Raw genomic sequence first — 13,794 nt, forward strand, 5'->3', positions numbered from 1 at the left:
CTGCTGTAGAATGAGTTTTTTGGTTTTGCTGTGTTGTTTTTTTTTATCACCTCTTTGGACTTAGCTGTACAAATTTCACATTGATACGAAGTAAGTATTTGGTATTGCCCTTAAACCATCTTATACAAGCCCTTGATTGTCTGGCCTTTACCACTATCAGCTCTGGTTTATCTAGTTCCATAAAATGATAAAACTAGTAGTGTTGTAGACATCCAGGGGAAAGAAGCACATACTGCATAGAATTATGCCTTTTTTTTTTTTTATTTCCCTTTCATTTTCTCATATCTCTATGGACAGTCCTTTCTTCCATCAACACTAAAATCCTCAACTCACCACCCTACTCCTTGGTGTATGGGGCGCTTACTGTTGTAATATTTAATCAGCTAAAATGCGGACATCTTTCTGGTGTGAGGTTTAATCTCTGAAAACTTTAGATATTATGGTATATGTGTTCTCACTCCAAGCTGTCTGTATGGTCAATGGAGAGTATACTTATCAGCGTATGTTAGCCCAGCCAGGGCTCTAGGTAGTCTAGCCAGGATGCTTCCTGCATGAGCCACCTCCGGCTCATCTATCCCTACAATACGCTGCACTGTATCATAGACTTATACTCTATGAGGTAAACATGAGGATGACAGACGTATCAAGTCAGCTATATTATTACAGTGTAAACTCCAGGCTAAAATTCTTCAGGGCAGGAATGACACTGATGGATGTTTAGCACAGATTCTGGCATACTGCTGGGCTTTATTTCATTTTTACATCTCCATGTTTGTATGACGTGATTAAATAGAATTGTATGCAAATATATATATTTATCTTAAAATTCTAGAATTCTGAAAGACTTTCCAAAGGAGAGCAATTAGGAAAGGGAATTTGTACTAAAAGCAAGTGTAACTCAATCTTGGATATAAGACTTTTATTTATTTATGGGGACTGAAGCCCTACTATTCACTATGAAGAATGTCTTTTAATCCTTCTTAAAGGTATCATGGAATCTTGGACTTCCATCTGTACAGCCAGTAAAGAACAAGCAAGATAATATCTTACCCGAATGACTGCAGCTGTACTACAGTTTTCTCATCCCTCCTCTCGCATCTTCTCCACAATGACTGTCTCAATGACCATCTCTTAGAACTAGTCTAAGTTTACTAGAACTAATCCCATGGAAAAAAAAAATGAAGTGGTATCTTGGCAAGGGGATAATCTTGAGTTTAACAAGGAATTTGTCAAAACATACAAATATAAAATGAAATTATAGGCCTTTCTGTTTATTAAATTTTTTATAATTTATGTACCTTGTTGGGATTAGCTTTCTTTTCTCATATGGACTGATGGTTTCTTCCTTCTAAAGGGTTTGGCTATTATGACTGCTTTTGAAAACTGAGATTTCACTCACAAACACATGAATAAAACACAAGTTTCATATAAAGACATTTTAACTAGATCTAGAAAAGACTGAAAAACAGAACTGGGTTCTATTTTATGAGGCATGTATTTTGCACTTCAGCGTGTCCCAGAGATCACAGAATGCACTTACACCTATCTACATATTGCTGCGCACTGAGGAATGCCCTGAGGTCCTGGGCCAGTGCTCACCTCGACTGGCATCCAACCACAGCCCACCACAGCTCCTGCGTGGAAGCGAGGAGTGAGAGGAGGAGAGCTGCATGCTTTGATGTTCCCCTCTCACCTAGACCCTGGAAGCAAGAAGAGCTGCCAGGTTTTGCCCTATACATGAAGCCACAGTTAGGCATACATCATGATCTCAGTCAAGTACTTTTCAAAGCTCAGTTGAAAAAATAATCAGGTTGTTTGCCTGCATTCATTCATATGAAAGTTCTTCCAGAACCTCTCTCCTTTTCTAATTTCCATCTTATTGTATTCCAGCAACAGATGATTTGGGGTTTATGTCACATTCTTATTTATCTTAAATAGCTCTTGTCCTTCTTTGTTACTTATCCCGTGTTGTATTAGTAGTGAGCAGTTCTATCCCTTCTTCATGTGTACTTTGATGGGGTGGTAAGCAAAGTTCTTTCACCGTTGTCATGAGACGGGTTCTCCATTCCCCTGGCCATGCTAATAGCCCTCTTCTGTACCATTCTGGCTTGAATTAATCCTTACTGAGTACATGTAGTCATAGCTGTATGTAGTGCTGTAGATAAGCCTTGTCCTGTATGAGATGAGAAACACTTGTGGAACACTTTGCAATTTGGTGTCACAACTGTGTTCTGTCGGCAATGGAATGGAGAGTCTTGGGCATTTTGGGTGTCTCTTCCAGGCTCTGGAAGGAAATGCGCTCTTGTGGCCCATGAAACTTATGACCCTACCCCAGCCTCTTTCCCATCCCCATTTCCCATCTCGTAAAACCTACTGAGTGAATTTTCTCTCTAACTTTATGGTGAGACCAAACATGGATAACTTCAACCAGAAACAATATTTTAAAAATATTATTAACAAAAGACACAGTACAGTGAAAAGAAGGTATTTGCTTCCTTTCACTGCAAAATGATGATGTAATCAAAGACTTTACTACACGCATTTTAACACATTATAGATCTTTTTAAAAATTCAAGCAACACTCCAATAGCTTGCAAAGTTAGACATAAGGTTTCATTCTGAGCGACATCATGGATCTTTTCCCAAGGAAATCTATAATTTTGTAAAGACATAGTAAATGGAAACACGCAGAAAAACAGAGAACATCTTGAATGCAGCTCAAGATTTTATAAAGTCATTGTAAGTTTGTCTTAACTGTAGAAAATGCATTTCCTGTAGGTGAGCTATACTTGATGATTAAATGATTATTTGTGACATAAATTCTTGAACCACCAAGTGGCCCATCATGAAATATTGACGCCATTGACACCAGTGGGATTTTGTTGTTTCACTGTGGCTCTCCTTCATTCCAGCCAAGCAGAACAAGCCCAGCTGTGTCATGCATGACAGCTCCTTCCTGAGACCTGGCAGAAAGGGAAATATTAAAGTGGCACAAGGGACCCTTTTTCCCCTCCAGGGTTGAGAACTCAACCCTGAAGTGGCTGCGTTATGCATGCTCCTAGCCCTTACCACCATAGACATCTGGGAAAGGAAATCTAATAATGCCTTTGTACTCTGCAGAAAACCTAGCTATAAAGGTAACAAATGCTTTTAAAAAGATATGTATTTTCCTTGATCATACAGAATTCATTACAGATTTGAGAGGATACTTTTTAAGCTCAGCAACAGTACTCTAATATCACTTTTATACCTTTTTGATATCAGACAAAAATAGCTGATTTAAGCTTATATTATTTTAAAAAGGAAATCACTTTCTAAAGAACAACCCTGCAGTAATGTTATACACACCATGAAAAAGTTTTGCTGTTAATAGCCCTTTTGTAAGAAGTGCCCACACTTCACCCATTAGGACTGTCAGTGTATGTACATATATAAATGGCAAGAACATGATTGTCCCGAGAAAGAAGACTGTCAGAAAGAGCAGTGCCTGCTGCATTCCTGTGAGATTCTTTCAAAATAGCTCTGCTGCTATTGAAGTATTTGGGATGTTTCAGTGCCTTTCAATGTGCATTTGTGTCTATTTTTTAGAGGTTAGAGTTGTTACGAATTGGCAGCAAAGCCTAGTATATTTTGAGACTTTGTCAAGTGATTGAACACAAAATGATAGACCTTCCAAAATGACATTTCCATTAATGCATTTAAGTATTAAGCAGAAGAGACTTGAATTCAAGAAAAAAGTGACTTTTTAGACACAAGTTACAACAAATTGCTCCATAGTTCCTCAATTACAACAGTGTAGTTGAAGATTAAAAAAAAAAGTGCTGCAGAATTACTAAAAGAAGAGGTGCTTTTTGTACAGCTGCCAAACCATTTTTCTTTAACACAGTGCCTGTGTAAGTACACAGCTCTGAACAGACATCCCCACAGTACGTTGTTCTGAATTAAACTGGACCCTATTGATTTTCGTATGATATTATCAAAAAATATTTCTGTATTTTCATAAGATGCTGGTGATTTTCTTTTTTATTGTTTCCACAGTAAAACTATTTGGAGAGATCTATTTGGTGTATTTAAGTGGAAAGTACTGTTCTAAAATTAAGTTGCATTTTAGTACTATTATAACTTTCCTTGTGAATTTTATTTTGAAGGAACTGCAAAAAGTTCATGTTCATTTTAAATAATTGTCGTTTTGTTTTGATTCATGTAAAATACAGTTTTGCATATTACATTTTATTCTGGCATTTCTTTGTTTCTTTGTAATTTCAAGACAGCATTATATCCCCCTAAAAATTAGTATTTTTTCTTCCTGTATAGTTAAATCTCTTTCAACAGTCATATGATGGCCCTTTTTGAGGGAAATAAAAATGAAATATTTTACTGTGACTCTAGTCTTTTGGGAATAGGGATGAGTTCCCAGTTGTGGTTTGGAAAATGCTGAATATATTGTGAGTACAAAAGCAATCCCAATTTAAAAAATAATAGCCTAACATGAGATTCAGTGTAAAGGAGCTCTCTGTACTGACATTAGTCTTATTGAATAGAATATGTGTCGTAATGCAGACAACTCCCAGGAGGAATAACTCCTAGAAAATGGTTTCTTTGAAATAAACTACAAAAATTGGGATGATGTAATTTAACCATTGACCAACTAATGGACTTGACAGGCTAAAAATGGATGCTGTTTTTCAATCAAATTCTTTTCATTATAGTTCATCTAATTTAACTCAGTGAAGCTCAGACTTACTCAAAATGAATGGAACAAATATGAAAGACTGCAGCATTCAAGCAGAAAGCAAATATCTCCCTTTAAATGTAAATGAGAAATTCAATAAGTGTGATGCAAAATAGATCATTTTAGAAATAAAACATTTCAGTCAGCATTTAAAAGATTTACAGTATTTATGTCAAATCAGGATTTTGTGCCCAGGCTTGACTAAGTAACCTCTGTGTTTTCCTTACTGTGCAGAAACTGACTGGGAAAGCAGATTTAATAAGTTATTAGTATTTTGTACTTTTTTGACATTCAGTAGGAGTTATTAGAGTTTACTGTTGAGTAATAGTTCCATGCCCTTTAGATACAGACAGTTGTTTGGAACACGCTGTGAAACTCACCTTTCCTGTTTGCAGAGAGATGTCATTTTAGGAGACATTACAATGAAAAAAATGAAAATAATTTTACAAAAAAAGAAAAGAAAAGAAAAGAAAAGAAAAGAAGAAAAAAAAAAACAGAAATGAGACATTACCAAGACTGAGATCTCAGTTCAGCTGGTTTGTCCATTTTTCCTTTGGACCTGCTGACAAACAACCAAAAGCCACAAGGCAGAATACCAAGATCCATAGCTTTGGGTAATCATATTCTTCTTCCCGTATCCTGTTCCCCCTCTCTCTTGCCTGACCTCAAAAGGAGCAAGCTGCTGGAAATAAGTGAATATGCATGGAAATTGGCAGTAGGTATTAGTGTATGCCTCCTGCTGGATATCCACCTCTGCAGTTCCAGTTTAGAAAAGGTATTCCTGTCTACAGAAATCCATCTTCCCCATAAAGAGAGAACATGGTTTGAAATTCCATATTTTGAACCATAAATAAATACTGACAATTTTTTTTCCCCTCCAACGAGTCTATGCTCTGGTTATTGTATACACCCTTACAATGTCTAGCTGCGTTGTGAGTGAATCAGACTGCTTTCAGAATAATCATAAAGACAATATTCTCCTATTGATTTTTAAAGTTTACCATACTTTCAGAAAACAGAAGCTTATACATACAGAGAACTGTGGCCGGTTATGTCCACAGAATCCTTCTGTAGTTGCTTTTTTGACTTGCAAGACTTTCCTTTCTTAACAGGTTAAAGATTCTCCTCCTCCCCCTTTTTTTCTCATATTTCTTTCCTTTGTTCTTACCTTTTCTACTCGTGCTCTGCTCCATGACCTCCAGTTACTGCCTAATTTCATTTCTGTTCCCATTTCACCTTTCCAAAGTCAAACCTGAACTCAACAGCAGGCATAATGGTAAGATTCCTCTCCACACACCGGAGGCATATGTGGGATTCCCTCTTATATTAAAATGCGAAAAAGCTATTTTGGTTATGTACCAACACCATCTGACTCTCTAGGCCCCATTTTGACAACCTGTACCTATTTAACCTCAGGCCTTCTGCATTTGGGAATCTGTAATCTGTGTCTTGTAGGCTGTAATAAGATGTGTAGCCTTTGCTCTCCAAACTCTTGCTGTTTCTCTCAAGGAAATTAAATAGGAATGATAAAAAGTTACATATATTCATAATCTCAAAAAAAAAAATTATTTACACATTGAACTCATTGTAATGGATTTATTTGGCCTTGGAACAGTTTTGACAAAGCACTTCAAATTTTTTTTAATGTTTTCTAACTCTGAGAACTCCTGGAGGTCATTTACTGAGAGATGGGTCAAACAACCATGTACTCAAAAAAGTAGAGTGGAAGATGTCCAGAGATCAACATTTGTTTGATTTTATCATCTGCAGGAAAGTTTGAGGGAAACAAGAATATGCCAGCACACACCCGTGGAGAAAGGGCCATTATTCCAGCTTAGGCTCTTCTGAGATTCACTTTCTGTATCTTCTCTTTTCCCTTCAATCCTTTCTCTAATGCTGCATGGAAATACAGCATGCTTGCTCCCATACCAATGCCTGTGAACAAGTGTGAACCAGCATCTTCAGTCCTAGAAAGACTAAATGACAGAAAGAAAGTGGCATGGGTCTCTTAGTGAAAAGGTTTTATTAATTAGCTACTATTTAGGTGTTGCCTGAACCAACCTCATGTTCTTGTCACTGTTTAAAGGCTTCACAAAAACAAACAAACAAACAAACAAACAAAACCTACTGGTGAACACCAGACCAATACCTTACTAGTGTTCTGAGCAAACATTGCTGTGAAATAACCTAGATGTAAAGTAGTGTAAAACAAGTCCAGTAATATTTGAGATGTTATTTTCTCCTGTATATCAGGGTCCTTAAAAAAAAAAAAAAAAAAAAAAAAAGCCGAGTCAAGACAGAAATGTATATGTATTACTCTTTTACTGATTTAATATCAAATTTAAATCAAATACACTGCTAAATTCTTTGCCATATCTTTAAGGCATTAGTGTCAGGCTTGCACTTCATAAAATTTTCTCTGTCTAGTAAAACTGATCAGGCTACTTTAACCAAAAAGGTTAAACTGGATACACCAGTTGCTGGATACACCACAATTTTAGAGGCAGTGTCCATCTGTCCAGCCCACTTGCAGTAACCCTAGTCTTGCTAAAGTAGATGCTGGGAGGGAAACATACATTTGGGGAACTTGCATCCAAAGTCATACCCATGAATTCTGTTCCACTGAATTCAAGTTAGCCTATGGGTTCTCTTAACTACACCAGTGCAGATCTATTAGGAAACCCTGACCTCAAAAACTATCCAGTACATTTTCAAATCAGCAATAGTTAGTCTGAAAATTAACACCCTCTAAATGTTACACCAGCCTGATATTGCCATTTATTATTAATCCTGCCTAATTTGTACTGTTAAAAGGTTCTTTTTTCAGTTAGTAAAACTTTAGCAAACTTCAGATATTGAAGTTTTCTGCACTTGATGTTTGCCTCTGATGATTTTTCCCTTTCAGTAAAGAGCTGTTTATTATTAAACTGTCAAGGGACAAAATTTATAGTCATTGTAGCAGGAACTGTAACATCGTTCTCTTCCGTTTTAGTGAGTTACCTAACCACTAAGATACATTGTTACATTTTCTTTCTCATCCAGTGAGTCTTCTGTACTTGTTTCTCTTATTTCCAGACTCTTTTCAGTGGTGCCCAGCGACAGGACGAGAGGCAACAGGCACAAACTGAAACACAGACAATTCCATCTGAACATGAGGAAATACTTTTTCACTGTGAGGGTGACAGAGCACTGGAACAGGTTGCCCAGAGAGGTTGTGGATTCTCCTTCTCTGGAGATATTCAAAACTCTCCTGGATGAGATCCTGTGCAATGTGTTCTAGGTGAACCTGCTTGAGCGGGGGGGTTGGACTTAGATGATCTCCAGAGGTCCCTTCCAACCTCAACCGTTCTGTGATTCTGTGATTTATTTTATTTCTGTGCAAAGTGGCCCAGCCTCAACCACTGGGTTGGCGAGTGAGTCTGTTCCAGCTCAGCTCCCTGCCTGCTGGTCAGGATTCTTTTCATGGAGACAATGCAGTTTTGTACTATACTCAGAGAAGGGAAATCAAGCTATGGTCTTTGCAATAAGAACTGTAAAAGGAAGAGTAAGGACAATTCCCCCCCCTCCTTTTTCCTAACATGCAATATCTGTAGTAGTGAGAGATAAGAAATCTGAGGATGTTTGCACGAGAAGACTCCCTATATGTAAGTATGTGACCCAAGTCCCTCAAGATCCCTCCTCCCCTGTTTCTCCAGGTTGAACTTAAATGTTTAAGAGTTGTCACTCAGCTTTGGCTCTCAGACCTTCCTGAGTCCTTCTTTCAAAGATGTTGACTCATAAGAAGGAAAGGACAAAAAATGGCTAGAAGGAAGGAATAAACTTTTACCCAAATCCACAATAGCAAGCTGGTTCCTCTGTCTGAGTCTAAGAGACAAGCAACCCCCATTGTGGTATGAGGGGAACCAGGGCTCCAGGAGGCTGTGACACTGTTTCTCTAGTACTAAAGCCAGCTCTGCCTAACACCCTGTGGTCCATAAAAGATCAGCAAGGCCTTCCCTCTCCTGCCAGAACCAGATGAGAGAAGAGATAGCTGTTCCTGCAGCAACAAAAATTATCAGCTGTTTCTTTACCACAACCACAGCAGGTTGTCACCCCTTAATATCTTCACTACACACAGCCAACTGAGCAATTTCTGGTCATTTGTCATCTCCATGAGCTAGAGGCTTGCTTATAGGAAAGGTAAAAAATCAGCCTGGTAAGATATTGGGACCATTTCAGACCCAGAGCCTGGGTGCTGTCCAGATTGCCTCAGAAGACTTTCACATAGTCCTTCATAAATTATTCTGCACACCCCAGCACCAAACAAGCAGCACTTTTGCAACCAGACAAGACAGTATAGTGGAATTCTAGAACTATTTTACTAGCAAGTCAAAAGACAAAAATTAAAATCTTACCTTCCAGTTGCTTTAGTTGCTATGGACAGCTGGAGGACCAACATCCAGCAGGTGACAGAGGTATGAAATATATTGTCCTGATTAGCAGAGACTGCTTATTTGACCCTCACTACTGTGCAGCATCCCTTCACTTTGCCAATAAACCTCCAGAGGGCTACAGGGATCACTGTAGGCAGTCATGAAGGAAAACAAGGGAAAAGGTTTACTGTGCAAGTGACCCTAGGTGTGGTTTCCATTGCTTCACATTCTGCGGGTGTGTCTACATCAGCATTTTAATTCAAATTAAGAAACGTGCTTTTGAGGGAAATCTCCCAACTGCCTGCACTCCCCACACCTTGGTTCTCATTGTGAAACTGTCCTGGAGTGCATAAACTGCATGGCTTTTGGATTAAATTAGTGTAAAAGCCGTGTTCTCTCGGAGTGCACCTAATGTGCTCCCACTTTTCTGGGTGTTCAGTCTATGGGGCCAGGCAATACCTAGTTAAAGTAATTCCCAAAACACACATAATTCGGATGTCAAGTCCTTAACAGCACCACACTACTTTTATGGTAGCTACCACAGTACCTAGAAGCTCCTGATCTATCTTTCCCAATGAGATACAGGCTGTGACAGATGTCCCATTTGAGGACAACACATTACATAGACTAATTTCTCCAGGTGATAAAGACCATTCTCTTCAATTAAATGTATATGTCTGTAATTTAAAAAATAGATAAATTCACTGGTAACAATATATTCCCTGATCATTCATATGACCTGAATTCAGGTGAACATTAGACAAAGCACAAAAACACTGAGACAATCAACTTCAGTTTTCTGATTGCCCATACAACCTCCAGTGTTCACAAGCAGACTGAATCCTTGTTTTGCCAAAACTTTTGAGGGATGTGCATCACCTTTTTGCTCAGTTAAGTCTACTCTCTTCCCCCGCTATTGCCCAGGGAATGGATCTTGAGACTTTCAATCAGTTATTACCTGCACACAAAAGTGTCTCTGCTTCCTGATAAACCAAATGACAACCTGGAGGTGCTCCTAGGCTGGGATCACTGAGGAATAGAGGTGACTTTAAGGTCAAAGTCTAAGGGACTGAGGGAATCATTTGTCTTCAGTACCAAGCAGGGACTGAGATGGCATATTTAAAATCAGAGTTCAGTTCAGTCACATAATTTCCACAGTAGGTACCCACTCCCCTTTTTTTAGGTTTACATTTGAGACACTGAACCTTTGAAGGCTGTATGAAGAAAAATATCATTATTGTTATTGAATTTGCTTTGCTAAAATCTCATGCATAATAGTTTCAGACAGCTTTAAAAACACTGCTTAAGCTCCAATGTAGTTTCCATTGCCAGGAAGCTCCAATTTGCTTAATTAAGTAAATCAACCCTTAGTTAATCTGGAAATAGGAGCTGTATAAACAGCAGAAATTTAGAATTGTGATTAATATAGCAAATATAATTCTGCCATGTAATTTAGATTATATATAAATCAGATCATAAATCTGTAAGTCATTCAGGAATCTTTACACTTCTTGCCAGCATTAATTTTGGTAGAAAGTAGAAAATATTTCTCTGGTGTTTGATTGCTTTTCAAACTCCAAAGTCTGATATGCTTTTCAGAAATCTGTACCAGTCTGCTTTCTTCTAATACTCAACAGACCTTAAAAAGAAAAATATATGCCTACATATACATTATTTATATAGGTCAATTGCTTTACAAAAAATGTGATCTATTTCAATGTTTATAGCTTTTTCCTAAAATGAACTAACGAAACAATTGTATTCCTGTCATATACAACTACAATGACAGTAACTTATAAAAATATATTAAACAAAAAAATTATTCAAAATATGAACTTTGATTAATTTTTCACAGTATGTTGTATACAAATGTGTATCTCTAAAAATATTTCATTGAACTTCCCATGTAAATTGCACTGTGAAAAACTGAGTTCCCTTTCATAGAAGCATAAGTTAAATATAAGCATCTAAAGCAAAAAGTAATATAAAGATTGTTAAATCATGAACATTGCTTAATAAAGATTACTAATAGTAACATTAGATGTCTGATTCAGAACAGCCTAGTGCTTGTACTCATCATGATCATGATAGAGGTCTGTGCAATCTCAGAGCCCTGAGACAGTGGGATCAGGTTTTGAAGCCATATCTTATGGATATGGCCCTAATATGCAACCATGATACTGTTATCCACTGTTAAGAATTTAAATTATCAATCTGGAGATTAAACTGATTGAAGGTGACTAAACCAGGAACTGTCAGGGGAGCAGCACATAGATGCTTCTGCTTCCTCGGAGCAGCAGTGATCAGCCAATATGGCCTGAATCACTTTCAGCTCTTGGGATATAAAATGAAGTGTCAGTTCCTCGTGCTCATGTATCGCCTTCTGAGGTGTGGCAGAATCAAATTATCCTCCATCAAGATATCAGCTAGATTTAGCTTTTTTTCTTCAGGCCTCTTTAGATACAACTGAAGTTTTATGCAAGCACAAACTGACTTCTCTTAAATTCCAGTTGTAATACACTAACTTCAAAGAAAGTGAGAATTGAAGCAATTTGAGTAAATGAAATCCATCAGACAGCTATATCAGGATTGCATGTGAAAGCCTTTCAATCCTCTAGCATGTGATCAGCAGGCAGCGCCTAGACTTACTAAGGGAGGCGTACCTAGTGCAGGACCTCCTTGGGGCACAGTCTTCTACTCATCCAGACAGGCAGCTGCTCAGTGCCCGTGACAGAGCACGCAGCATCTGCTGGGAGCATGCGCTCACGCTCATGCACACACACACTAGATTCCCAGAAGGTGGACAGCACGACACAGAGGATGGGGAAAGCTGGTGCCTGCCTGGGTCTTGTGTCTGATGATGTTGAGTTATGGTGGGCATGCCAGTACAGACTAGGGAACCGGGAAGCTTGACCAAGGCCTGTATTATAGATGTAGCCTGTGTTATGCTACATTTGCGCAGTGAATGTGCAGAGCAGGAAAGATAACATGGCTGTAAAGTGAACTGAGACCACCGTAGCGTTCCCATAACTCAGAGAAACTGAAATTTCCCCTGAACCTTGCTTTCCTCCTCTCCTGCTTTCTTGCCTCATGCTATTAATTCCAATAGCTGGAACCAGAGATCTGTCCAGGTTCCCTCTCCTATGAGACAATCAGCTTAGTTAGTATCAGGAAGGCCTGAGTTCTTTCAAAAATTATTTCAAATGAAGTAATATGTTTGAAAAAATGCATGTGTGTCAGGGCAAAACCAACACATGTCAGCACAAAAGAACACATATCTGCTTTCCTATTTAAAACACTGAGGACTGAATTATCTGATGAAAAACACAAGATCCTTTGATTCATTTTCTCTAGGACAAAAAAGAATATATAACACAAGCAGGGAGAGAGGGAAATAGTCTGATTAATGGTGGCTGATAGTAAAAAATACAAGCTGGTGTCATCAACAAGGGTGAGACAATATTCAGAAACAAAAGATAACATGCAAGAAGTCTGATACTGTGGAGTTCCCAGTGCCTCCAGCTGAAGCAGTTCTTAACTAGGTAACCCTCAAAAGAAGCAATATAGTGATCAGCTTGTTGCTGAGTTTGGAGTTTTTCTTTCTTTCCCGTGATTTTTATCCTTGCTGTTTATTGTGGAAATGATGCCAAAACTCTGAAGAAACAAGACCTTATCTCTTTGGAAAATAAAAATTCATTAATACTGCAAAGCTGGCCCAGTGTAGTGATTATTCAGCTAATACAGTCCCTTCCTGCCATCTTGTGGCACTGGAGGGTTTGCAACTTTCCTTTGCATTGCACAGCTTTTATTTCAAACCAAGCTATTGACTTTGTAGGTCTTAAATGCCCATCTAGTTAAACTACACATATGCACTGAGCGAAATTTTGGCCCAGCTGTCAGTAGAGGCAAAACTCTTGTTGATTAAAAGCTTTCCAGACTGCACTAAGTGTATTAATTTCAATACTCTGCAATTACACTGAAAGAAATCTCTGAAATAATTTCAGAGGGTTTGTACTTAGGTATATGTTGCATCTGTATTATGATCTTGAATTCTTTTTTCTTTTTTTTTTTTTTATTTGGGATACACTAGTGTTTAAACAGCTGCCTATTTTTTCTAGTCTACCTGAAGAAAAAGGAGGTTGCCATCTTTCACGTGACTTCAGGCAATATCTTTCAAGTATTTGCTTGTTCAAGTTTTACTTGTAATTCAAAATAAAGGAAGATATGAGAATGCGCTACTGTCAGATTTCCTGTTTCTGCTTTCAGATTGGAATCACCAACTCGATCTTTGAGCATGGACGCACCAAGAGGAATTAATATCAAAGCACAAGCTGGGAATATTGAAGCTCTTTCCCAGATGGATATCAAACTACACAGCAGTGATGGTGTGGTGAGTACAAGCACTCCTGTTTCTACAGCTATGGTTGATCTTGCTAGCTGATTATATCTCAGAACATTACGACTTCTTTAAAGTTCTACTAATTCAATTCTTCAGATTTTAGGAAACAGGATGTTAAAATTAATGGTACCAGTAGTAAGACATTTATTTATAGATCAGATTAAATAACAATAGCAATTAATCTAATGTCCCATTAGTTTAGAGAAATGGTTTAAATAAAACTGCTCAGCTCCCCAGCTAACACTAATCCT

At 38.0% G+C, this 13,794-nt stretch overlaps 1 protein-coding gene across 5 annotated transcripts in view; it reads left to right on the plus strand.

Annotated features, from left to right (window-relative positions):
* The window catches only part of SGCG (sarcoglycan gamma), a 146,510-nt gene that overhangs the window by 130,801 nt on the left and 1,915 nt on the right, over positions 1–13,794 (plus strand). For all 5 annotated transcript variants that reach the window (XM_067290434.1, XM_067290442.1, XM_013962162.2 and 2 more), the window contains one exon: positions 13,411–13,534. In XM_067290434.1, coding sequence (XP_067146535.1) covers positions 13,411–13,534 — 124 coding nt within the window. The remainder of the gene's footprint in view (positions 1–13,410; positions 13,535–13,794) is intronic.

Source organism: Apteryx mantelli, chromosome 1 (genome assembly GCF_036417845.1).
Source record: "Apteryx mantelli isolate bAptMan1 chromosome 1, bAptMan1.hap1, whole genome shotgun sequence".
NCBI classification, from domain to species: domain Eukaryota; kingdom Metazoa; phylum Chordata; class Aves; order Apterygiformes; family Apterygidae; genus Apteryx; species Apteryx mantelli.